A 27,372-nucleotide genomic window follows, 5' to 3' on the forward strand; every position below is an offset into this window, starting at 1 on the left:
GTTCACACAACTTTTGCTAGCTTGAATTAAAAATAATTTTCATAAAATACTTTTGAGAGAAGTGAACCAATGTTAAAGTAGCTAAATCTTGTAATTGCTGAAAAAAATTCCAACCAGGGAATCTGAACAATATGATCTTTGTTAGTAATTTCCTACTCTGGTGTATCAGAACTTTCTAGTTAATTACTTTTATCAAATTATACCAGCCAGTTTTTCATGTGAGAATTTGTTAGAATCCAAAAGGAATTTGGATGCAACACAGAAAATGCCAAGACCTTGAACTTGAGCTTGACAGGTATGAGGATCCAGTCCATAAATGACCAAGGCTGTCTCAAACAAGGGCAGTCTTTTGTGAAATAGCGCTGATAGGTAAGAGAGGTACAAAAGTGTGCTTTTCACCTTTGGTTTTAAAAGGTATTTTGATAGAAGGAATTATGGGAACCAGGAGCTGATAGTTTATATCCTCAACAATAGCTACTTCCAGAAGCTCTCACCAAATTTTTGTAGCATTGGGGCTAATAAATGCAAAATAAAATACATTCACAACTACCATAAATCATGTTGATGTTCAGCAGTTCCAACTTATGCTGGCTATTCCAGTAAAAGCACTTGTTGGCAGAGGTTACATCAGTTGTTCCTGTCAGAGAAAGGGAGAACTTCAGGGTTGAGAAGTTTTATAGACACTGAAGAATCTGCCAAGACAGCAAGTCTTAATTACCAAGAAAAGCTTCAGGCCGAGTAGAAAGATTCCCTCTCTTGGTGCTTTTCAGTTTTATGACAGTAATTTGTTTAGAGTCTGAATTCTGGTCTATCTTTGGAAATGGCAGCAGGTTTGGTGCCTCATGAGAGGCACAGCTGTGTCATTCTTGTTACTCATACCACATGGCTCTCTACTACCATGAGAAAGGAGGTGCTAGTGATGTGGGGGCCAGTTTCTTCTACTGTGACTGCAGTGAGAGGACAAGAGGAAATGGCCTGAAGATGGGAAAATCACATTAGATAGTAGAAAAAAACTTTTCACCAATAGGGTGGTTAGGCATTGGAATGGGTTGCCCAGGGAGGTGGCGGAGTCACTCCCTGTTGTTGGAGTGGTGGATCTGGTGCTGGGTGTTATTTTAGTGCTTTAGGGGTTACCATGGTAGTGCTGCGTGGACAGTTGGACTGGATCTTTTAAAGGTCTCTTTCAGCATTGATGATCCTATGATTCACTTCATGCATGTGATTTTTGCTACAGCTTTGCTACAGCTACTCAAGTGCTGATTTGCTGCTGGGGGTTTGTGGCTGTTCTCTGCAGGCAGCAGAGCCCCATTGGTGTACATGCCCCTGAGCACTTCAGTGCAAAACTGATGGATTTTCATCAGTCCTTTATCATCCCTCCCCTTTTTCCTTCCTTAGCATGTGTGCAATGCTCAAAAACAAGCTAACTGGTCTAGCCAAGAGGCTGAAACAGTGGCTTTGTTGGAGAAAACATTATTGTCTGAAATTCATTAAGAACTTCCATAGCTTCCAAACAAGGCAATGGCCTTTGGGTCATTGACATGCCTGCATAATATTAGATAAAATTTCATAAAACTTACTGAATGAAACTAGCTGGGGCTTTTGTCTTGGTTTTTTAACTTTGCTGTTTCTCTTGGAAAGTTGCCCTAGGACATCAGTCCTTTTGACGGTCAGAAACCTTTTAACTTCCAGTCTCATTTTATTCTTGGCCAGCTTGTTCTCATGCACTATTGTCACTGTGCTGAAGTAACTTTTCCTGTTGGCAGTTGAAATGATGCAAGTTTTTGTAAAAGTCTTGTTGCATGCTTTCTTTCAGAAGTTATGGTTTGAACAACAGTATTAGTTTTGTTTTGTTTGCCCTAAATGTTAAGCTGAATTTTTATGAGTACTTTAAACAGTTGTGTGTTTAAGCAAACCAGTTGTTTAGTCTTTGTGTGAGCACTCCTGCAGGTCTGGATTGAATTGGATCAGGGAACTGATGTGACTACAAAATTACTTGAGTAAGTAGGTTTTCAGCTGGGTAGGACCACACCACTTTTCAGAGGTAGTCTGCATTTTAATCAATTGCAGCAATCTTCAAATGGCTGTTGTAGCATTTTTAGATCACACTTACTGTTACATTTTTAGATCCACGCTTACTGTTCCCTGGGGAGACTGGGAACAGTCCTACAATTTCCCTTCATTGTAGAAATAGAAGATGAGGTATTGATCTGCAAGTCATTTTACCATCTTTTGTCTGCTTGCCCTGTGTCCTTTGTCTAGCACTGTGGTGGCTCTCTGTAGCATTGGTTTAATGTTTTATTCTCTGTGGTGTCAGTGTGATAATCTGCAGCACAGAATAGACAGAAGGTTTGAAGTTCAACTCAATTCTGAAGCTTAAGAGAATATTTGTTTTAATCATGTTGTTTTTGCTATCTCTGAGCGCTAATGTGCATAACCAAGATCTAGATTTTATGTGGAAAACATTTTTCCTTGTTTGTCTTACCTATTTGTATACTGATCTAGAAGTGAAGAGCAGACTTCTAAAAATCTATTATGTTATGAAAAAATTACTACTTAACAAAATACTTCTGGAAAGTAGAGAACTTTCCTTGCTATAATGTCAGTATAATTATAATATATGTCAGTGTAATCGATATATACTATAATTATACTGACATTATTTGCCACTGCTGAGAAGTGTGTCCCTGGGAAATTTCTTCTCAAAGCAGTAGAGCCACAGCCTGATCCTATGTTGATCAAACTGTGTATAGGAAACAGTAGGACATGCTATTGTCTGTTTAGAAGTCTAATGTACCTACAGCAAGACCAAGGGAAAATGTTTTAGTGAGAGTAATGTGTTTCATTCACAACAATTACTTTGTGTCTGTAACAAAGATTTCTTAAGGGTCTTAGATTTTCTGCACTGGTAGCTGGCTTCCAAAAATTATATTTACCTGCTATTTTTAAAGAATATGATTCTTGGCTCACACAGGGAACATAACGCTGGTTTCTAATAAAACTGTCTGCACTGCCAAATACTCACCATAAATGTGTTGGCTATCAGTGCATATACTTTGCTGTATTTTCTGGAAGCATTGCATAGTTGTGGTCTAGACCAAATCAGGACTGTGCAACTGGCTCAACAACAAACATGACAATTATGTGGCTTACATATATTGGTGGTAGAACACATTGTGTACATATGAGGACTCGTTGGGTTTTTCCTTTTCTGTAGCATTTTGGTGTTGTGCCTTCATGTTGTTGAAGTGCAAGTTTTTTTTTGCAATGCTGAGGAAGTCCCTTGTTAAAGGAGAGGGAAAGAGTGGGAGCAAACACACTTGTCATTGGAGGTGTAGTATGGATGCTGACATTACTGTGTAAAATCCTAACAAGGGAAGTGACTTTCAAGATACTTGTGCTATAAACACCTAGACGTGGAAAGCTAGAGTTATCTGAATTTGCATGGCACTTCATGAAGACAGTCAACTCTTAATTAAAGCACAGAAGAAGGAATTTTTAATGAATGTCTTGAGGGCTCCAAGATTGTACAGTACTCTTTGAAACATCTGAGACCTGAGCAGAAATCTGTGAATAAAAGTCTTGACAGTCATTTATGACGTTCAGATGAGAGATCACCGAAATTTTCACAGTCTGAGCAGAAGTCTGCTGAACACCACCAGTGCCCTTTCTGGGGGAAAGGGATTTTTTTTTTTTTTCTGTACAATTATGAGATAGAGATGGAGGACTGTGAATTCTGTCTCTTACCTGTGTTTGGCCTTGATACTTCTATTTTCATGGCTACCAAAAAGGTATAGGAAACAATCTGCAAAATTAGATGTATACTAAACTACTTTTAAATATTTAGTATATTATTTTGTCTATGGTTATGGTTAAACATTGCTCAATCAATCAAATACACTTGTGAAGAACCAGTGTTGAATACAAGTGAAATCTAATTTGTCTTTCAATTAGATTTTATTTTTTCTGGAACTGGGGTTTGTTATGGCAAAATAAATAGCAGTGGTTTCTCTCTTGTTGCCCACTAGCCATAATTCCTCCTTTTTAAAGGTTGACCTTGGCCTTCACTGACCAAGAACGGATTTTTTTTTTAAGTTTTTTTTAAACTTCTGTATTTTCAACCAAACTTTCGAAATGTAAAATTTGGAAACTGTGATAGGGCTTTCCAGGGCTGTGTCTGCATACATGTACAAGTGGACAGGTGTGATAGCCCCTTGCCACCCGTGTTTATTGAACTGACAGCTGTGTAGCAGGATGTGCCTCTGCAGATGTTTGGGAGTGGGTATTTGTAACAGACACACTCAGCTTTCAAGTTGAAGGCATGAACATTTCTGTGGGACTACAGTTGGAGGAAGGGCTGGGCACTTTTTAACTCCCACTTTGCAAATTCACTTGAGAGGTGAGTTAGTACATTCCTGTGGGCCCCCTCTTTTTCTCTCAGCAGGATGGGCAGGTGTAAATGTGTGTCAGGTATGGACACATACACTGCTCCCAGCCAGGCCTGGTGTTTGAGAGGGGAGTAAGCCACGTGTTTCAGGATTTGTGACATGGCATGACCAGGCTAGGGCACCTCTTTGTCTCCGTTGCTGCTGCCAGGGAGGTGCCATGGCTCACAGTGGGGTGGCAGGAACCAGACAGACACAAACATGGTGCATCATACAAACTGCGCAGCACCTCCAGGCCCAGCTGAGGGTGGATGTCCTGTGCTTTAAGGAGTGCCAGTAATCCCAGCAGGATCCTCCTGTGAAGGATTGTTTCATGGAGCCTCTACCAAATAAACCACCCTGTACACACACACTCGGTTGGGGCACACACAGTAGACCAGCCCATATGGAGGTCCCCACCTGGTCAGGTCTGCTTTCCAGCTTCAACATGGGCAAACACAAGGCTGGCTGGGCCTCCACTGTGCTCCCCAGCCTTCAGCTCTGTGATCCTGCACTACTGATGGAAGGGGAATGGACATGACAAAAAGAGGAGCGCACACTTCCATCTTACATTTTCAGCAAATTATATCTTAAAAAAGCCCTGATGGGGACCATTTCTCCTGTTTGCATCACAGTCACTTAACCCAACACATTTAACAGTGTGAATCCACATTCCCTTTGCTGTAACCCTAGCAATACTACCCGGGATGTTTCCCATGCCAACTGCCTCTTTGGTGGGGTTGTACATCTAAAAAGCACTTTTATTTCCTAATTTTCTGCCACCTCACCTGCTTCTTGGTCACTTTAACATGATTTGATTCATGCTGTTAATGCCACCTGGATGCTTGAGGTGATTGTAAGCTTTAGTTCTCCAGTTGATGGTGTCCACCCGTGTCCCTGGTTTCAAAGAGCAAGTTGTTGTCCTGGGATTTTGGATGTTTGTCTTATACAGCTGTCAGGCTTCTCTCAAATACTTATGTCATGACTGACATGTTTTTGTTTTGGGACAAGTTCCATAATTTATTGCTTGGCAAATCTGAAAAAATCTGCCCTGTAAAGCTTAAATAACAGAAAGCCAAAATGACAACAGATGTCACAATATTTTACCAAGGCAACTCTGTTAGGACAATGTTTGGGCTACTAGGAAGGGCACAGACATTTCCTTGTATGTAAAAGGAATATTCTGTAATTTGAATATGCTTATTCAAAAGGTTACTTGTGGCAGAGCTATTCAGTTTTTGTAAGTAATTACCAAAATTGGGCAACATAGCTTTTTTGTGGAATGGGATATCCATCAAAGAGTAACAACTGGTGAGTCATGACTGCATTTTAGTAGTGGGTTTTTTCCCTTCAATCATGCTTGCACTTGTCAGAATGGTTAATTTTGAGCATGAGTAGTCTCATCCAACTTAGTAAGAGCACTCACATGACTGAAAATAAAAAAAGTGCTTATGGGATCTAATCACAGCTTTTTACAAGGTGGTACTTTGGAGTTATTCTGAAAACTGACTTCCACTTGTGAATTTCATTGTAGGTGCTGGAAACTCTAATATGTAGCCCCTTGCATGAGAGAGAGGAGAACAAGTGAGCCTTCTAAACTTCAGGGGTCTGAAGACTTACTCATTTCACATAATACTTTTGCATGCCCACACAGATAATTTTGTGTTCAGTAATACTGTAGATATCTTCAGACTCCTGACTGAAACAGAGTTATAAACCCATCTATTAAAGACCAAATGAATAATCTTTTTATATCAGAGATGATCTTTGCATGTTGAAGGCATGCTTCTGTGTATGTTCTATATGTTTTGAAATAATTAATTGTTTGGGGCTGCTCTTAAGCACCTTAGAGTCTTGGGTTTTTTAACACTAGTTAAGGATGTGGAGATGTACATGTCCAATTTCAAGAGAGAAGGAATAATACTCCTATTTCAGGGTGTTGCAGTTTTCTCCTTCTGGAAATTTTATTTTAGGTTACATATTTCCCATCCTGAGGATTAAATGATTGACAGGTTGGCACTTGGCACTTCTTACATGTTTCAGCATCAAGTATATTCCATATTGAGTGTAGAGATTTTATGCTCTACTTGCTCAAGTAACTACATGTAACACCTTTCAATTTGAGAAGATTATAAATAAGTTTTAAAATAATTTCTGAATCCAACCCTTAACTTCAGAAATGTGACCACTTCAACGAAGGGCAGGAATGCAATAGTGTTGCAGATTTAGTTACTGAATAACTGAAGAAATTTACATCTTATCTCCTGCACAAGAAACTCAGGTTATTTTATGGTTGATTCTACTGAATCTGCATAATACTGGATCGCCTGGCAAAGCAGAGTCTGGCACAAAGTCACAGCTGCCACACTGCTGAGTTGTACAGCCCTTGTGCTTTTAGGCCAGCTTCACACCGAGTACAGAGGAAGGACAGAATGACAAAAGCCAAAGTTTGGGGAAATTTCTGATGGGTTGTTACCAAAACCAGAGTCAGTTCTTTGATCTGGCTCATGGAGCAACCTTGGCAGCAGGTAGGCAGCTGAACCAGGGCTGGCATGTGATGGGGAAGAAAGCACTCTGGGGGATGGTAACTGGTCTGGCATAGGTCATGTCAGAGCAAAATAGCTTTCTCGGGTAAAACCTGAACCCTGCCAGCTTGTGGCACAGTTCTTTGTAGAGGCTGTGTAATTTGCATCATGTGGCTACAGTGTTTTAACCAAGATGGAGACAAAGTAGGGCTGGGCTGTCTCCTGAAATGCCCTGGGAAGAGGAATTCCTTTCCCTATTCCTGTTTTTGGGTCACCTTGGACATGGTGAGGTAGATTACAGTTGAAATCAGTGTGGGAAAACACCACCCCTGTGTAGAAAGACCAGTGTTTGGAATGTGGTTTCTGAGGAACCTCAAGTCATTTGGGATGTCTGTTGAAGGGTAAGCTTATTGTGGTGAGTGGCTGGGAGGCAAAACACACCTGTTGTTTCTGGCCACAAGCAGCACCAGGGCTTCTGTGGCTGTGTGCCCCAAGGATGTGGCAAGTTCCTTCTTGCTGAAGGCAGCATTTCAGGCTGGCACAGGCAGCCCTGGGCTGCTCTGGCATTCGCTCTGCCCATCCTGGGCAAAGGTGGCAGGAGGGAACGTGTCTGAAGGCTGCTCTGCTTCCTGCTCCTTCACCTCAGCCCAAAACCCCTTGTTTGGACTCCTGCTGCTGCTGTTAGCATTGGCCCTGCCAGAGGCTCTGTTTTTCTTCAGTGTTACTGGTGAATAACGCTTATTTTATATTTACCTTAAAGGTTAATTTCTTTAGCACTTTGCATGGCATGATAATTTCTAAGATACTTGAAAATAAATCCTGCCAGAACCAATTTATTCAACGTGTAAAGTTCTTTAGATGTTTTCCAATGATAAATACTTATTATAAATGTTCTATTATCCTTCTGAGGAATTCTGATAAATTATGGTAAAAACTGAGGTAAGAAGGTGACATCAGGAGTTTAATGCTATCTAGCCATCAAAAGGCAGTAGAATGTGCAAAAAATAAGGATGAGGGAAAAATATTTATGTAGCTTATATAATATACCATAAATCCCAAGAGCAATACTTTTATCTCAGACATCCACATGTGTATCTCTAGTTACCCAAGGCAGAGCAGGGAAAAACAGTTCCAGAATATGAGAGCTTTATCATGGTAGTCTATTGTGAATTCAGAAGGCAGGAAGATTTATGATGTTATACCTCATACAAATTAATACCTCTTTGTTGACAGTGCATATCTAATTTATAAATGAAATTGCTGTTCCATCCTGCTCAAGCCTGTACAGTTGGGCTGAGGAACAAGGAAAACCTGAGCAAACTGTGATGATGAAATCCTGATTTCTTCAAGTTAATGACTGAAGTCTTTAAGGGCACTAGGGTTGATAATTGATTTGCATTTATTTGTTTTCACAGACAGAAGCAGAGCATTTTGCAGGTCTCTTTAGTTTCTTTCTATGTAAAATGCAATTAGAGCATGGGATCGGAAAGGAGCTGCTGTGCTGTCACAAAGTCATACTCCTTCCAGCATTAAAAGAGGCTCTGTTGGCTGTAGTGGTGATGCTGTTTGCTCCATTTTTCAAGTGCAGGATGACTGTCAGCTGGGAGGTCAGACCAGCTGGTTACCTGATACATGGTGGGAGAAAACAAAGAGCAGTGCCACAGGCCCTGTAGGTCTTGCCATGATTCCTGGCGAGGCACAAGGTGATTGTGTAGACATTTGTGTGAATTTTGGCATGTGAGAATGGGCATCTGAGGTAGAATATGCTGCTTGGCTGAAATTATAGGGGTTTTTACAGATACCCATATAATAGAATTCTGTCAATAACTTTTCTGTCAAAATACTGGTTCAATTTGCCATTGTATGAATACCTGAATATTAATAGGTTGCTTTCATTACTGCTTTCTCTTTTAGAGCCTCCCCTTCCCCCTAGAAGTCTGTAAGTTTAGCATGTGTTTATATTTTTATTTTATTGTTTTTAAGTTCTAGGTCACTTCTTTTTTTGGGGATACTTTTTGGAAGTCATTTCCTTTTATGATAAGATACTAGAAGCTGAAATTGCAAAAACAGGAACTCCTCCTGTTTTGCATGGACAAAAGTGCTGCAGTTCCATTTGCTGCTTCTAGGAAAATAAGTTGACTTTGTTGTTATAATTTGTTGGCACTTTTCTTGAAAAGATAAGTAAGAAGGGAGTACAGGGTATTCAGATACTCAGTACACAGAGATCATAAACAACAACAAGGCCTCAGTTTTGTTGTTTTAACTCATTGCATTGAGTTTTAGCTGCAAACATTCGGGAAAAAAACTGGTAATACTAGAAAAGCTGTTTAATTTCAGGTGTTGGAGTGGATCATTTTAAAGGCGTGAAAAATCCAGAAACCGCTGACTAATCTCCCTTTGAAACAAAGAGAGTCAATGCTCTATCTCAAATTGCACCTTCAAAAACAGAGACATCCAGAATATTTTCTGACTTCTGAAGATCACAGCTATAGCATTTAAATGTCTAAGGTCACTTTTTAGATGTGCAAATAAGACTGCCTAACCACCAGTCTTTATTTTTTTATTACACTGAATAGCTTAAAGTCTGATTTCTCTCTGTGACTGAATCCTTTGCTGGTAGCGCTCTCTTGTGGCTGTTACTTTCATTTAAACGACTTAAGGGATTTCAAAAATATGTATATTATTTAGAAATTTTTGCCTTAGGACACAACAGTCTGTGTTGGATAAGCATACTGTGGTGGTTTTGCAAGTTCCTAAATTAAATGTGGTCATATGTATTTTAATAATACAGGAAGGTCAGTCTAGGCAAAAGTGTCCCAAGCGAGTTTCCCAGAAGATCTCAAAGGGACGGTCATATTGAGCATTCATGTTTTTAACCTCTTTTTTTGGTATATTTTTGGTGAAAAGCCATATGCCTTTGCATGGTGGGCAAATGGGGGAGGCTTGGGGGGAAATGAAATCTGCCTTGGCAGCCAGTCAGGTGGAGGAGAGACAGGGATGGGCACCTTCATTAACTGGCTTGATTGCAGATGCTGCTCTTCCTGTGGTGCTGCTCTTGCTGATGAGCAAGTTACTTCCTACAACTTTGGCTATTAAAAGGAATGAAAATTGATTTGGGAGACTTCTCAAGTGAAACTGATACGTGTGTTCCTGGTGAAAACTTGAAAACTTTTCACCCTGAATCTGTGCTTTCTCATTCTGGGGATGGGAAAGGAGAAGATGGGGGGTTAACCCTTGACCTATTCTGTTTTTTAATACAAATTTTTTAGCTGCTGTTTTAATTTTCAGTAAAGATGCAAAACCTAGGAGCTCAGATTGTGGTGGGCAGGGGTTTCCTTTGAACTAGGGACATACAGTTTGCTCTTTCAAGAACAGTTACTAATGAGCAGTTGTTTGCTACTGCATAGACTTGATACTATTGGGATTGTGCATCCAGTGTCATAACTTTATAAGCATGTCTATATTATTAATACCCAGGGTGTGATGGTGGGTGTAGGCTCCTTTTCCTTGTATGTTGTAACCCAACAGCAACTGGAATAATGATTCCAGGTTGTTTACTTAGTTGTACTCTCTGAGAGAGGCAGGTTTACACTTGAGATAATGCTTTGAATGAGAGGGATCTTGGCCCCTGACTAAAAAGTTTCTCTTTTGTAGGCTGAGCTCTTTTGTGTGGCATTTGTCTGATCACCCACCTTCACTCATCTTTGGATCCTGTATGTCACATAAGCACTGTGATAATCCTAGTTCTTTCAGAGATATTTTTAAAATTTAAAACTAGTCTTCTGGGAAAGCTTTCATAGCAATTATGTGACTGTTTATAGCTGTTTTCCAGCAAATGCACTGCTGTGCCCAGCAGTTTTTCAAATGAAGGTAAGATGAGCTTGTTTGCTGTTTTGGCTGCAGTCTAGCAGGACAGCTCAGCAGTATCTGATTGCAGATTAAGACTGAAAAGAGGCTTTTTAAAGCAAATTAAAAATCCTATTAGTCAACTGTATTTTGAGTTTCAGGTTTTCTTTTTCTTTAAAATTAAGGAAAAATAGTAGGTTTTCCTTGTCTCTTACCACTCAATGTAATTCTCATTGTTTTTTTAGACAACAGATTCAATAGTATCTACCCTATGCAATTTATTCTTCTGTTATGTAGAAAGAGGATGACTTGCTTCTGGAAATCCAGGAGAAAAAGTTCTTTTTTCCCACTTGAATTTTATTTCTCTATCTTTTCAAATAAGTCACCAAGAATAATATTTGTCAGGTCTGCATCCTCATTAGCACAGCAATAACTCCATGTTTGTTAGACTCTTTCTGAAACATTGGTAGAAAAGCCAGCTATTAAGTCACAGTCTGCCTTTCTGTGGACTGAGTAGGCATATGCACACACAGGCATGTGTGTTAATGTTAATAAACAAGGCATCATGCTAGGTTTAGTTTACCTTTATTAAAAGCTATTTCAAAAAAAACCTCATTACCTTAGGTTTAACATCTGTGAGTAATCTGTACTCTCACCTTTATATGAAGTGCAGTTGTTTTTTAATAGAATATATCAATTTGGCTGAGAAGGTTTTAGCCAGATGTCATCTAACTTTCCAGTAGGTTCACACAGTTGAGCTGTTGGACTACTTTGTAATTTCTAATTGCCATATGCTGTCTTAACTGTATTTCTTATTAAAATCCAAATATGTATGCTTGCATAACATGAGACCACTTTTTGCCCTTTAGCCAACCTCCTTCCAGAAGTTTGAGTATTTCTGTAAATCCCCAGAACTTTTAGCTTTTTGTTTACAACTGTAAATGCATCCTGCTTTGACCTGTCAGAAGCTGGTCATTTTACACATGCAGCATGGGGGTCAGGCAGTTGGTAAGGATGCTGTGGTGCAATCAGTCCACTCTGTTATAGAACAGAACCAAAAAAATGTATAGCTGCTGTTTAGTGTGCTGGGTCAGTGAACCTAAGGAAAACATGACTGTGGCACATAGGCCAGTGTGTAAGAAGAAAGTTTATCTTTTTTTCTGCTGTGCCAATCCTTAATGGTACAGTATAATTAATCTGCTTCATCTTCCCCCAAAGAAACACTGTGCAACCTGTTACTGTATCCTTTATATCCTCAGGTATAATGATGGTCAACAACCATCAAGCAAGCTTACATGTGCAAATCTGGCTAGCAGAAGGGGCTTAATTGTGTGACTATGGAGTAAAGCTTATTTTTTCAGAAGACTTTTTAAGTAAATTGTCCTTTGAAAGAACTCCCCAGAATTTGTAACATCATTCTCCCTGGGGGATGGATGTACCTGTAGGTGATGATTTCCAGTGCCTGCATACTGAGGTGGTTTATTTCTAGGGATGTAACAGGATGCCTTTCTTTTAGGGAAAGTGCTGCTCCCTGAGAAGACTGGTTGTTTTTCATGTGTAGGAAAAACATCTGTAACTCTCCACTACCACTGCTGATCCATCAGCTCTGAAGAGATTTTCTTTTAGCTTTGTCATCTCGTGGGTGACATTAACTTCTTTACAATGCAGTGCCCCAGACCCATCTATTTACCTGCCCATGCATTTGCTTTAGAATATTGGAAAAGGATAGAACAGATCAAACGAACAGTTTCAGCAGCATAATGCCAGCGCATTTTACATGCGCCATCTCAAACGCCACTTCAAACGAAAACTAAAAATCCCCCTCCTTCCTTCTCCGTCAGGAACAGTCCTCTGGTTTCATTTTTGGGACTTTGCTCAGCTTTTCCCCGCCGAGCTCCGCAGCAGCGTTCGGCGGCCCAGTCGCGGGTCTGGCTAATCTGAAGCGCTCTGGCTCTTAGCGGGGAGCGCTCACAAGGCTCCTTTGTCAGTCTAATTATATCCCTAAGCTGGCGGCCGCAGATTAGCTCAGGACAGCCGGTGGCAAGGGCTGAGGAGCCCCATGCTCTGCTCGGCCGGCATCGCCCGTGTCTGCCGGGGACAGAGCCCGGGAGGGTGCCAGGAGCCCCGCCGGTGCCGGCTCGGGCCCGTGGCCTGGCCCTCGGGCCGGTCCCGCTCCGCCGCCGGGAGCTCTGCCCGGAGCCGCAGGGAGGAGGCGCCGCAGCACGGAGCCCGGGTAGGTACGGACGGCTCTGCCAGCCTGGACAGGACGAGGGACACTCGGCAGCTCCTCACCCCTTCCTTCCGATGTTGGGATAAGCCAGTGCTCAGGGTGCCTTTCTCTTGACTTTTTTCTGTCTTTTGTAACTTGTTGGATGAGGGGGATAAAAAAGCTGTGCATTGTTGTCTCAAGTGCATCCGATTAAATTTTCATTATGGGATTGTTGAAGCGGAGTCTCAGGTGTGGAAGAAGGGAGGTGACTTTGAAAAGAGTATTTTGTTTTTGCTTTCAAATTTGCCTATCATTTCTCAGGCAGACATGGCTTTCAGTGTGCTTTGTCCTGCTGAGCAAAACCACTCCTCTCCCAGCTGGGCCAGGCACTGGGGTGCTCTGCATTGCTACTTTGAGAGGTCTGCAACCAGTTTTGTTGGGTGGTCTCTTCATCCCAGTATGGGATGGAGACAAATGGAGCGGCAGAGTCACTCTTAGTGGAGCTCAAAGTGTCCAGGCCTGAGAGTTTTTAGACCTCAGGGTTTTAGTGGTGTGGAAAGAAAATTTGGTGGAAAAAGTTTCCCAGTGAAACAGTGAGCTGTTTGCCAACATGTACGGAGCTTAAGCGAGGGTGGAAGGGGATTTTTATGGAACAGTGCAAGAGGAAACGAGTATTTTGATAAATGTGAGACCCAAATGGTTTGTTCTTCATAATAAATCTAAAGAACGGGTTGTGGGATTTCTACTTGTAAAGAAGAGGAGTATGAAGTACTGAGCAAAAGTGGGGGGAAAACAGCCTAATCATTTACATACACTTGTCTTACACAGTTTGGGGAAGGGGGAGGGAGTTAAATGATTAATTTAGGAATTTTTTTTTGTCACTGCCAGGCAGTCACTGCTTCCAGCTTCTCAAGCACATACATGCTGTGAAGGTGGAGTGCTAGAGCAGCGTGGGCTCAGGATGAGTTTCTGTCTCGATCTTCTTAGTGGGGACCAGACGGGCCAGTCATCTCCATTAGAGAAATCCTTAATCTGGTGAGGCTAATGGACCCTCTCACACAAGAGGGCTGCTCAGGTAGGATGATCCCCCACTGTATTTGTGGGGAAGAATCCCAGAAGAGTTAGGATCAATGTCTGCAGGTTACTGTTGATTTATAATACAGTAATACACAGCAGAACACTGGCACATAAAATGCATCACACATTTCTGTGGCTTCACTGAACTCTGAGTAAAGCTATAAAATATTAGACATCCATTAGTCACTTGGAGCTCATATGTGGTAGTCAGTATGTCTCAGTGATTTTTTTTCTGCATGAAGATACCTTTTCTATTCTTTGAGGTTGTTTATACATCCTTGTGCACAGCTCTGCACCACCCTAGGAGTGTTAAAAGCCAGCTTTGTTTCCCATCTGAGGGTGACTAAATGCAGCACATATAATGCAAACTGCTGAGAACCCAGAGGTGAATTCACTGCTCCAAGTTTAGTAATAGTGATGTAGGTACAATTTGCATGTGAATGTAGTCATAGTATCTGTGTGGTCTGTTGTGAGATTGTCTGTAGATACCTTGGTTTATGCAGGAAGAATGCATGGATGAGCTCAGTTATTAAACTACTTGATCATTTTGGAGGGATGCTGATAATTTCTGCAGCTTTTTAACAAACAAGCTTTGGCAGCAGAAGTAACTATGAATATTAACTAGAGAATTTTTTCCTGTATTTTGCCATCAATTGTAACTGATCTGGGCTTGGAAAATTTAGATAGTTTCTGCTTTTATTTCTGTGTATCAAAGCACGTTTCAACCTGTGGACATTTATTATTCTACTTTTGCCAAATTTACTCTCTTTAAAACCTACACTTGGTGATAATTAGAGTGGCTAAAGATTGGGATCTGAAGGGATGGTGTGAGCTGGGCTGGAAGAAAAATGATCTATTGAAGATTTGTGTTGTTATTGCTGTGAAGGTCTTCTGTTTTCAATTTTGCTTGGAAAATAGCTTTTATTTTGCTGTGAAGTGACTGAACCCAGCATTCAAGTCTAATGATGTTAAATTGGGTGCATATCTTGGCACATTCAGTTTCTGTAAAATAAGCCTAAAAACCTAGTTCTCCAACCAAAATCAGCTCTGTTCCAAGAATCCCAGAAATGAGAGTTGTCTGGTCATTATTAATGTTCTAACTCCAGGTGATTGTGTTTTAGGGCTGCCATATATCTGCTCAAAATGAGGGTTTGTACTTATTCCTAGCGTATCCAAATCAAGGGAAACAGCTCTGTTTCTCACAGAATGAAATGTCAGAAGATGAAGCAGGCCATAGAACCAGCCTCAGTAGAGGATCCAGCTTCTTGCACTTGCCTTTACTGCAGTCCCCATCACCCCCCTAGGGATGGAGGGCATGGATTGCATTGTTAGGGCCAGGCTCCTACCCACAGGGTGGTAGGGGCTCTCAGAGACAGCATTGTACCTGCCCATGCAGATTCCTTCTACTTCCATTAAGAGTCTACACAAAATGTTGGAAATATTTGGCCTGAGTTAGTACAGGCATAGGAAGAGAGTAGCTCATGCTCCAAGAAGGTGCAGGAAAATATCTGCGCTTTGCCAGTGGAGAAATGGTAGATGGATGTGTAAGTGTTTCAAATTGTGCTGCTGTTTGTTACAATGCTGTTATGGCTGCAGTCATCAGTTGGAGATTAAGATCGGGATTTAACTTGGAACTAACAATTTCACCTGAAACTTGAGCTGCCCTGGGATGTAAGGAGGGAGAGGTTACTTGGATGATTGTGCAACTGTAACCACTTTATGCCTTGGGCTTCCAACATGTTAAGGCAGCTGAGATTTCCTGCCCAAATTACGAGCTCTGTAAAGTGCCAAAACTCTAATGTCTGTTTTAATCTGAAAATAGTTTTTTATGACAATAAAAATCCTTTTTATAAACCATGCTGTGTATCAAAAAGTGATTTACAGCTGCATAGCTACCTCAATTCAGTGGAAGAAGTAAAAATTTTTACATGCACTAGTATATGTAATCCAGAAGGGGATTTTCAGAAGAGGAGTTTTTGGGGGAGTTTGGTTTATTTGGTTTTGGTTTGGTGGGATTTTTTTCATTTGTGTTTTTGTTGGTTTTGTTTTGGGATTTTTTTTGTTGGTTTGGTTTGGGGTTTTTTAATTTTTTTTTTTTTAGTGGAGCAGATTTTTCTTTCAAATCTCTATTGTCCTTCTGAGACCAAGATGCCTCAAGGGAAAATTTCTACATGAAAAGCTTATTCGATTCTTTATTAATGTGGAAAGTAATGTAACTTTTTACACTATTATACTCATTTTTTGTCTAAGTTATGGCTAAGCCAGAGTAAATGTGTCCTGGATGCTGTGTGATGTGACCAGTATTTATTTGGAAGCTTACTTGAGAATTCCAAGTGTTGTGAGAAGCAGTATTAGAGTATTTAACAAGTGAAAGCTTGTAAATAGATGAGCAATAAGACTTTATGTGGGCCTGGTGAGTTGGTTCTGCTTCTTACTCCAATAGGGTTTTTTGGATGAAAATAACTATATTGTTTCTAATAGGGATCAGCAGTATTGTTCTAAAGATTTACTTAATTAAATATTTCATTAAATGTTCCTGCAGTGCATCTGATTTAACCATTCCTTTTGTTAATAAACCAGATGTAAATCCAGACAGGTTTTGGCTTCATCTGAAACAGAGTTCCATTCACCTTTTTTTTTTGTATTCAGGGAGTGACCCTGAAAGAAAGGAAGGGTCTTGTTTTTATACAGCTCACTACAGATCTGCAGAGGTAAAAGACATGGCCCTAAAGTATTTGCCATGATGATACTTTGCAAGAGTTTTTTGGGTTTTTTGCTCACCATGAAAAGACATTTTACACATCTGAAGTTTAATCTCTATAATATAAAGTGAGAGTGTGATAACTCTGCAGTTAAAATTTCGAGTCTTGATGTTTCTGCCTCTGCTGGGAAAGCCCCGTTTTTTGGCTTTTTGGAGGGGCTAATGCAGTTACTGTATCTTCTGTCCTTACTTAAAAGGATGTTTAAGGCTCTTCTGGATGGGCAGTCTGTATGCTGGCACAAAGTGTACTTTAGAGAAAGCTTTGAGTTGCTGCTGTCTAGCCCCAGGACAGTAGGAACTTGGGGCATCTTAGACTGAATCAGAGGGAAAGGCAGTAGGACAGGCTTAAGAGGGAAGGAAGTGGCTGAGGCTGTGAGGCTCTAGAAAGCAGCATAGAGATGAGTTCATAAGTGGGTAGTGGGACAGGTTTTAGCAGTGGGAAAAGACCAAAAAAGCAGTGGCTGGAGTGCAAAACCATCAGCCTGGTCAGAGAAATTGTGGATGTTTTGGAACTAGAAAAGCCTAAAAAGTCGCTTTGCATACATGCATAAATCTATGCATGAATCTATATAGAAAGATAGATATGTGTGTGTATATACATATAATCTCTATTGGATATGAGTGACAGTGAAGGTTTACTTCAAAATATATTCGGAAAGATTTTTTTTTAATTTGGGAAATCCTTTAATACACAATTTCAGCATGGAAATTTTCAGGAGGGCTCTCTGTATTTTTCTTCCTTCTCATATTCTTTCTGACATACATACCACCCTCCTTCCTTTATTTTTAAATAAATGAAGAAAAAATAAAGCAGGAGACTGTTCAGAAAAAGTGTTCCTCCTCAAGTTTTGGATGCTTTTTCCTCACTTGGTTTGCTGTTAGATCCAAAGATATAGATGTACCTTTATGTCAGGAGACAGGACAACACTGAAAATGGCAAGGGCAATTGTATTGGACTTAATCAAGAGCTTTTTTATGGAATTGATAACAACTGGTTTAGCCTAAATTAGAATAACTCTTACATGTATTTATTTACTGAGAATGGCACAAGAAACCATTCACATTCCTTAGAGTTTTGCTGCTGGGTGATAGCTTTTTGCCAGATTTTAGATACTTCATTTCCATATTTCCCTGGCAGATAGCATGAAGTAATTTGAATTCTATGAATATAGCTGTCTGAGATAGATAATAGCAAATATCTTTGTATAGGATGATGACTCCTTTGGTATTCTGTAGAAAGGAATGTTGTTTGTCTGTTTTCAAGGGAGGGTAAGAAGAAAGATCAAATTAAGTGCTCATTTAAAAATATTTCTTCATTTTAGAAAAATCATCTAGTTCAAATCATGAGCTCCCATGTTAGGCAGTTGAATTAATTCTTCAAATCTACAGTGACAAATACATATAACAGCATCTGGAATGAAAAACAGTTACATTGTCAATTTCTTTTTATTTGAGGCCTCTGTGGGTAACTGCAGACTCATGGTGGTATTCGGCCTCCTTTGTTTTTCCTGCCAAGGATTCAGAAGACTAGCAAAATCCAAATATGTTTTTAATACATTGAATAAATGATTTAACAGTTCCTTTGCAGTGGCTTTTTGCATACCCAGTTAATTACATTATATGTTGGTCTTCTGGTGTGTTTTAATTTACTAAACAAAAGATTGGTGAACTACAAAAAACCCTCATGGATTGGGAAGACTTTTATTCCCCCAGCATACACAGATTTACTAAAAAAAATTTGTTAATGAGGTATTGGTATGTCTAGCCTACTGTTATTGTAAGGGAGGGGATGTGAGAAAACTGAGAACTTTGAAGCTGTTTGGGATTTATAAGCGGACAAACAAGAGCCCCTGTGCTGTCACTACAAATTCTTGACATTTTCTGTACATGGAGTAAAAAAAAAACCAAAAAATGTGTAAGCAGCCTGCTGAGGACACTGCAAAACCTGAACCTTTCCTAGGCAATTTGTGTGGCTGGCATGGGGCAGCATGTTTGTAACTGGTTCTGTTTCTGCAGAACAAACAAGAGCAGCGTGGTTTGATTTATTTGGCTTTGACACAATCTAAGGGCACCTTGTGAGCTGTACCTCACAGTGCAGTGCTCGGGTGTGCTGCTTGTTTGAGGGTGCCAGTGATTGCGCTTGACCTCTAACCCTGTGCAGGTTTCCATTTTATCTCAGGGCTGCAGCCTTTCTGCATTTCCTTAGCCTTGCATCTTTGGCATGTTTAGTAGCCAGTTACTCTGGGATTAGGCAACATTTCTGGTTCTAGACAAGGTTTAAAATGACTGCCAGTAGTTTGGACCTCCTGCTGCAACTTCGGAAAAGTGAACTTGGGTTATTTTAAAAACAAAGTTTTTAACAACACAGAAAGGCTTTGTTGCACCGCTGAAAAGCTTTGAGTAGCAATGTGGTGAATGGAGGGAGAAGAGTTTTATTTTGATAGCTGCTGTTCAGCATCACTACACTGACTGGTTCCCAAATTCTTGTGTTTGTACCTTGAAACATGGTCTACAGCTTTCTGTAGAAACATAAGTGACTGAAAAGGGAATATATCTATTTTTAAAGAATCTTTAATATAAATGATTGCTACAACAGTTTTCACTCAAAGATTTAGGGCTGACAGTGTGTAACAGTAAGAGGTAAAAAGAACAGATGCTTCTGCTTTGGGATTTTTTTCCTGTCTTTGTAGATCCAGCTCAGTTCTGACTGAAGCCACTGACTTGTCCATCCTTTGACTTTTGAAAAATCGCGATTTTATTAGGTTTTATTAGGGTAAAGACCCCACCTTGAGTACTGCATCCACCTCTGGCATCCCCAACACAGGAAGGACGATCGACCTGTTGGAGTGAGTCCAAAGGAAGCAATCAAGTTGATTAGAGGATTGGAACACCTTTACTGTGTGAAAATGCTAAGAAAACTGGGAATGTTCAGCCTGGAGAAGAGAAAGCTTTGGGGTGACATAATAGCAGTCTTTGAGAACCCAAAGGGAGCCTATGAGAAATTGGAGAGAGACTATTTTCAAGGGCATATAGTGACAAGACAAGGGGCAATGGCTTCAAATTGAAACAGAGTAGGTCTAGATTAGATGTTAGGAAAAACTTCTTTGCTCTGAGGGTGGTGAGGCACTGGAATGGGTGTCTGGAGAAGCTGTGAGTGGCCCATAGCTTAAAAACATTCAAGCCAGGCTGGATGGGGCTCTGAGCAAATGGTCTGCTCCAGTGGAAGGTGTCCCTGCCTTCATCAGAAGTGTTGGAATGAGATGATCTTAAAGGCTCTTCCAACCCAAACCATTCTTTTGATTGATTCTATGATGTATTTCTTGTCACTTCAGATACAGATGAACAGTGGGTGACATCGCATTTGCAAGGACTGGGTCTCTAATGCTCACTCCTGGTTAGATGTGCTGTGGGGAGCCCTGGCTGTCAGTGATTACTGCGGCTGTGGAGCGCAATTGTGCAGTCCCAGGGCTGCAGCCGCCAGGAGAAAAGCCACCAGCGTGTGGTCATGGCAGAGCGTGCCTCTGTGCCGGCCTGAGGGGGGCTCCGTAGGGATGAGGAACGATCCCGTCAGGAGGCGGAGGATCGGCACTGATGGCGGCGCCGGAGCCGCGGCCTCCCGGGGCACGGCAGCCGGCAGGGGGCGCGCGGGGGGCCGGGCGGGGCAGGGAGAGGAGGCCGGGGGGGACGGGAAGGGATCTCGGGAAAGGGAGACACGGCCCGTGGGCTTCGGGATAGCGGCACCGCCTGCCTCTGTCCCCTGCAATGCCGCTGCTTGCAGGGAGAGCTGGGCAGCCTCAGCCTGAGGTGTGTGCCAGCAGCTGGGCCTTGGCTCCTTCAGCAGGGGGCTGCAATGAAACATTACCAGACTAATCAGATATTAGGAAGAAATTCTTTAGGGTGAGGGTGGGGAGGCGCTGGAACAGGTTGGCAGAGAAGTTGTGGATGCCTCATCCTTGGGAGTGTTCAAAGCCAGCCTGGATGAGGCTGTGAGCAGCCTGCTCTAGTGGGAGGTGCCCGTGTCCATGGCGGGGGTGTTTTAACTGAGTGATCTTAAACTGATCTTCCAACCCAAACTGTTTTATGGTTCTATGAAATAAATTCTAGCAATTGGTTTTCATCTGCATGCAGGTGCCTGGAACTGCCTGTCACATTTTTGCTTTGGTTACTCTAGATGCACAAGCCTGTATGGCAGGGTTACAACAGAGGTGCTGTTCAGTTGATAAGAATGATACAGTATCTGTTGGAGAAGGTGGTTCTGGGGAGATACACGCTTCTGTTGTTGGATCTGCTGGCTTTTTTATCTTTTTTCCTTTGTAACCTATCTTCTGTGCCTATCAACATTTTCCTTCCGGCAGCTTCTGTAAAAGCACTGGTAGAAAGATACTTTCAGTGAAATGCTTTTAATAATGCTTCCATTAATGCTGGAGGTTTTCTGAGTTGTAGGTTCAGATGATCTCATTCTGTCACTCAGAAGTAACAGAGAGGTTTTACATTAGAATGTAAATGCTCAGCTTCCAGCTTCTTCAGTTGTCTGCAAAATATTCCTGTTTTGAATCTCTGAATCTTTTCTTTCTAGTTCTTCTATCCATTTGCTGAATTTTGGAATGAATTTTTTATGTTGTAGTCCCCATTTTAGAAAAAAATCGTTCCTTGAAGTGCAGGATAGATTCTTACCATTTAATTAGAATTACTATCAGAAAGTACTGTTGACTGTGTACGGTGAACTAATTTTTAGTCATGTGTGGGAACTTCCCAACAAAAGCAGTTGTTTGTCTATGAGATTCCCCCTTCTGGGTATCCCACCAGTATTTTTAGGCTGTTCAGACCATTATGTCAAAAAAAAAAAAAAAAAAAAGACCCTCTCAAAAATCCTGTGTGGCCACAAAAACAGAAAATTCAACAGAACTTGTAAATTCTTGTCCACTTGCCTTATGCCACAACTCAGTCCAGTCTGTTCCTCCCCTTGCTTGGCTGCTCAGGAAGATGAAAGTGGTGGTGGACATTGTAGCACAGAAAATGCCTTCTGAAAATGACATTCATGTAGCAAGGAACTATCTTATCAAGATCTTGACAAGTTCCATGAGGTACAGTACTGACTTACATGTGCATCCCTTCTGTTTCTTCCCAGTGCTTGGATTCCTCCTGCCATTTGTCAAGCCCAAACTGTCACAGAAGCCCTCTTCCCAACCTTTTCCTTGTGCTCCAAACGCTGCTTGTGTTGTGCTAGTTTCCTAGTCTTGTGCTTCCTTAGCAGTACATCATAGAAAAGTAATTGTCTCCTAAAAGATAAACCTTTTCAGCTGAATTGATGCCTCAAGATCTGCTGAATTTGCCTTACCAGGTATTTGTGGTATGCTGAGTTGTTGTCAGTACTGTTAAAGATGAGCAATGGGGGGAAGAGTTCATGTGATGTTCTGTGCAGCTGAACAGTGGAACTGTAACTTTTTCCATACCTGCACACAAGCTTGGAGCAAGCAAGGATTGTCTGGAGCCTGTCATCATATGGCTGAGCAGAATCTTCTGCACTTGTTTGCACTGAGAGTACTGGGGCTCCTCCACTGTCCCTACCAAGAAGGAGCAGCTAGAGATGCTCTGCTTAATCGTTTTCTCTTTTGTCACACTGAGAAGAATAGGCTTTTGTTTATGGAAACAATTACTTCTTTTTTTAGTGACAATAATGATGCTACACTTTGTAGTGAAATTACAGCGTCCCTGTAGAATTGTTATTCTCCTTTTGTAATCCTGCATGCAGATTTTGGAAAGGCAGTTGATCACTGATTTCTCCAGACCTTGCTGAACGTACTGTGAAAAGCCATGTACTCAGAGCTGACCTGAGTTTTGAAGATATTTGCTTTAGTTTTGGTCTCTAAATGCAGTGGTGGTATGATAACAGACAAATGTATAAAAAGGGGAAATGAGTAAAAAAAATGTAGAAATACCTTTTTACAGTTCAAATTGAAAATATGGAACACTTCTTCAGTGTAGCAAATTACTTAACCTTGGAGTAACAGATTTCTTAAATACAGAAGTGCATTTAAAAAATCGTAACAACTACAGGTCCTATAAGTCTTTATTTCATACTTGGACTTAAAAAGATGGGATTTGTCCAACCTCATATTGTATCTAAATTTTAAATTACACTTCCTCCAGGACGAGCCAAGAAGAAGGGCTATTAATTACTTTCTAAGAAGGTCCTGCTTCATTCCCAAGTGAGAGGGTCTAGACAAATGGCCTGTAATTGGCATCTGCTCACTGAAACAGAAGTGGCTGGATTCCACCCAGAAGGCTTATTTAACCTTAGGGAAAAAAGAATGCACTTACTCCATGAGTGCTGAATGCTGTAACAAAACAGAAAGTCCTTGGAAGGCAGTGCAAGCTGTAGTTACTAATTCCTGAGTAGAAGGAAGGAGGTAGAGGAGTATGAAGCAGTTTTTCAAAACAGTTTTTAAGGTACATAACTCTAACAACCATCTACTGTTGGTACTTCTTAGAAGGGATCTCTTCTGTTAGGTGAGCAGGAACATTTGGAGGTGATATCCAAGTAGATATTTGGGGACTTACATGATTCACTGAACTGATACTGAAATGTATTCTTTAAAAAACAATCCCAGAAAACACCAAAACAAACAAAACCTCCCTGCATATCTGGGATGCCAAACATTTCAAGAGCTGAAGCAGAATTTGCCTGGAGTTAATATGATTGCTTGTATCACTAACTTGTATGAAATAATGTACATGGCTTTAATCCTTCCTGTCATTAACTCTTTTCTTCCTATAAGCTCCTCCTATATGCACCTACCTACAGTAAAATCTTACCAAAGCCTTACTGTTGGCAAGTTGTAAAAGACTTCAAAGTGTAATATTATCTTTAACTATTAAACCTCTGGATACATGTCAGGCACTTTAAAATTTATCAATCTCTGTTCCTTGTAAAAAACACCCACCTCACCACACATTAAAAAAAAAATAATTGGTACTTCACTGTATCTCAAGCATTTTAAAGAAATGGTGATGTCTTTTCAAAACTGGCATGCATGCACGTAGAAAGTTTTGCTGTCATTGAAAGTCATTATACCTCAGTCCTATCTGTGAAACGCTTTACTGCTGCCCTGGTAGATTTTTTGCTGCATATCACCTTGTTGAAGTGTTTGCATTAAAGCAGCACCTGTGCCTCTGTTGCTTTCAGAAGGAATGACCTGGCCTGCAGGCCGCACTCCTGGCACGCAACCAAATTTACCGAGAGCCAGCCTGAGGCAGCCACGTCACACCTCGCCTCGGCCCATGCCTGCGCCTCCTGGCACTCCAGCTACCATGCAAGGTGAGTCTGCTTGGCTTACACACATCCAGCTCAACAGCCAGCCTGCAATAACGCAGCTCATGTTGCTGAGGGGTTTTTATAAAAAACAACCAACACAGAATCGTGGTGTTGTACTTTAGAGTTGCCTGTCCTTGCAGTGCATGCAGGGGGAGTTGGGGAAGTTTGACGTGTGGGTGAGTGGAGTTCTGAAATGGTTTGTGATATGTGCATGTGATTGAGAGGTAAGAAACTAGCTTTAAAGGCAGTCACAAGGTTCTGCTTCTTGCTCTGCTTTTCCTTTCAGTGTCCACTGGGAAAATCCTAAGGCAAAATAACCATCAAAATTAACATTCATGAAGTGAAATAGGGAAGGTAGAAGAAGATAAAAATACTGTTTCAAACAATTAAAAGGGCTTTATCTAAAGAGAGGGTGCAGAATGCTTTACTGTTGCCTTTTAAGGTATTACTGGTTTAATTAGTTTAACTGTCTTTCTGTAATCCTTCCCTGCATCTGTGATCTTGCTTGTCTAGAGAGGTAATAAGACCAATGGCTTTCAGTCCCTGTTTAAAGCACTTTAATATTTGTTAGGTCACATTCAACACTAATGGAGAAAGGCTGACACCCAGGCAGTTCTAGCTGTGAAACTCTAGACCTTTAGGTAACGCCTCTTTGTGTCTGGTTGCAGGTTCTTGTTTGTTTCCTGCTCCTAGGTTACATTCTTTATCATTTTCATGGAAGATTTTCTTGGTTTTTGGGAGGGAAGGGGCATTAATTTTTTTTTGCCTTTTGTTACTTTTTCCTCCTCAGTTACACTGAGCATTACAGAAAATTAGTCTGGTGTGCAGTCCTCGTTTGGGAAGCAGACTTTGGTTTTCTATACTTAGTGCTGTGCATTCTCTGCTGAATCAGTACTCCTTGAGGTTGATGTTTGGTGGTAGTCAAAACAAAAGAACATTAATACTTCTGTTTTTTATTTTATTGTTTCATCTAAATTTTACATTTGGATGAACATTTACAATGTTGTTACATTGTTTTCTTAGGGAGCTCCCTACTGTTTTTAAGCTAAGTTTTTAAACTGCCCTTGAATAAAGTTGACAGAAAGGGGGATTTTTTACTGTTGTTTGTAATACTTTATTAGTAGAAATTTTAGCAACTTTGATTACAATTTCTGCTGCTTTACACTGATTTAAGGTTTGTATTTAAATATCATATGATATTAGATTTAGGGTTTTAGATTGATTTAGATTTATAGATTTTAAGACAGTAAAAGTCCTTGTACACAGAAACAAAATTCAGAAATTTCTAAAATCTTCTATAGGGTTCCTCATTGCAATGCTATAGCTAAAGAGTATTTCTGTTATTAATGAGTTTTCTGTACTAAGCTGTAAATCATTATATGCTTCCTGCTCTTCCTGGTGGTTGTCCTTGTACCTTGTGAAAGTAAAATACTACAAGATGTGTCTCAAGGTGTGTTTGATAGAAGCTGGGTGTCTCCCAATACTTAAAAAAAAAAGAGAAAAAAATGGTTCCATGCCAGTTTGAAATGAGGTTTGGGCGGGAAATTCTGGATGTAAAGGAAGAGAGCATGGGAATAGAACAATCCTCTCCCCTCACATATCAGAAAGAGCCACAACTGCTGGCAGACACTAATACTAATAAAAACAAGGGATTCTTTCTCACATGCTGCTGAAAGATTTAGTGGCCTTAGCACAGTCTCATATCACAGTTCCCAGGTCACTGCCATGCTGAACCCCTTGGCTACCTGTGCTGCCCACTTAAAAGACAGTATATTTGGGAGATTTGTCAGCCCTGATGTCTGCTGTCCAAGACTGTTTCAGAGGCAGAGCTGCTTTTACCATGCTGCTGCTGGAGGATACCCAGCATTCCCAGAGTGGCAGCCCAAGGATTTTGGTACTTTGGGGATCTCAGTTGCAGAGTTGGGTTCTTGGGGCTTGCTGATCTGCAAAAAGAGGTGAGCAGCCTCTGAGATTCCCCACTTTTCAAGTACATTTCACAAAAAGCTCAGCTGATCAGTAGCTGAAAGCAGCAGTATGCAAGGAGATAATTGAAACAGCCCGAGGAGGGGATACATTTCTAGCCCAGGCATCCCACCCCTGGGCTGTTTCTGGAATTTCATGTCCTTCCTTGAGCTAAGCATCTGAAATTGGTATTCAAAGCCTAAAATCTCTTCTGATTATGCCTACCTGCATCCTCTCAGTGAGTGTGAAAATTCACTAAATCACTTGTAAAACATGGGGAGTTCATGGGGGGAGGGGGCACATGCCACACTTTTTTGTGTTGGTGGAGTGGGGCACAGCTGGCCAAAACAGCCCCATGAAGACTGTCCATACTATCTACTGTTAGGTTAAGGTATGGGCAGTTTGATTTGCTTAAGGGTTTTTTTGGTTGGTTGGTTTTGCTGGGGCTTTCTTTTTGCCAGCCTGATGAATCTGAACATTTGAAAAGGTGGATGAAGCTAGAGGAAGACAGCCCAGAAGAGGCTGTAGGAGAGAGGGTGGTCCTGGAGCCCAGCCCTTCACATCCAGCACTATATGTATGGGGGTTTTATCATGTGACTTCAAGGCAAAAATTGTAAGTTGTCTTTGGGAGCACTAGGCTAGATCTAGATGCCTCTCATGGAAGGTTAGAGAGCTGGAACTTATAAAGCTTTTGGTGCCTTCATTTCCCTCTGTGAGTCTTCTGTCTTTTTCACACCTTAATAACATGGTGCAGACTTTTTTCCTGGCCCATCCTAAACTAAGGCTGAGTTTACTTTTCTGGGAGGAATATAACTGAACTATCTTAAATTGCTGAAAGCTTAAACCCTGCATTTTCTTGCAGTAGGGTATACTATAACAGAGGAGCCTTTGGGGTTTTTTTGTGCCCCTGGTTGTGCAGATGAACCCAGCCGCCTCTTCTGCTTCATTCTGGTATTGCAGGTGTGGCTGTGGGACCAGTGTGATTTGAGAAGGCTGCCTAAACTGAGCTTTTGAGGCAGTTAGGGTCAGGTGCATCTGCTTTGTAATCCCATGCTGTTGCTGAGAGGAGATAATTTCTGTAATGGTCCAGGAGCTGAAGCTCATGCCCCAGGGTTGGGAAGGGTGTTTACTGGCCAGTGTGGCCAAGGGATGGTGTTTGTAGATTATTCCTGGACTTCACCTGCCCTACTTTGACCAGCAGTGTAGGTGCTTCTATGAATCTGCTCTAAAACAGCCACTGAGAGAAGATTATCCTG

At 41.1% G+C, this 27,372-nt stretch overlaps 1 protein-coding gene across 3 annotated transcripts in view; it reads left to right on the forward strand.

The window, feature by feature from the left end:
• Window positions 1-27,372, forward strand: part of SHROOM2 (shroom family member 2) — a 115,749-nt gene that overhangs the window by 46,875 nt on the left and 41,502 nt on the right. For 2 of the 3 annotated variants that reach the window (XM_054271586.1, XM_054271587.1), the window contains exon 3: window positions 24,026-24,157. In XM_054271586.1, coding sequence (XP_054127561.1) covers window positions 24,026-24,157 — 132 coding nt within the window. The remainder of the gene's footprint in view (window positions 1-24,025; window positions 24,158-27,372) is intronic. The other variant, XM_054271589.1, reaches the window with a different exon arrangement.

The sequence above is a fragment of the Melozone crissalis genome, unplaced genomic scaffold, assembly GCF_028551555.1.
Source record: "Melozone crissalis strain CALT ecotype California unplaced genomic scaffold, PUWL_Pcris_2 ptg000013l_1, whole genome shotgun sequence".
In the NCBI taxonomy this organism is placed as follows: Eukaryota; Metazoa; Chordata; class Aves; order Passeriformes; family Passerellidae; genus Melozone; species Melozone crissalis.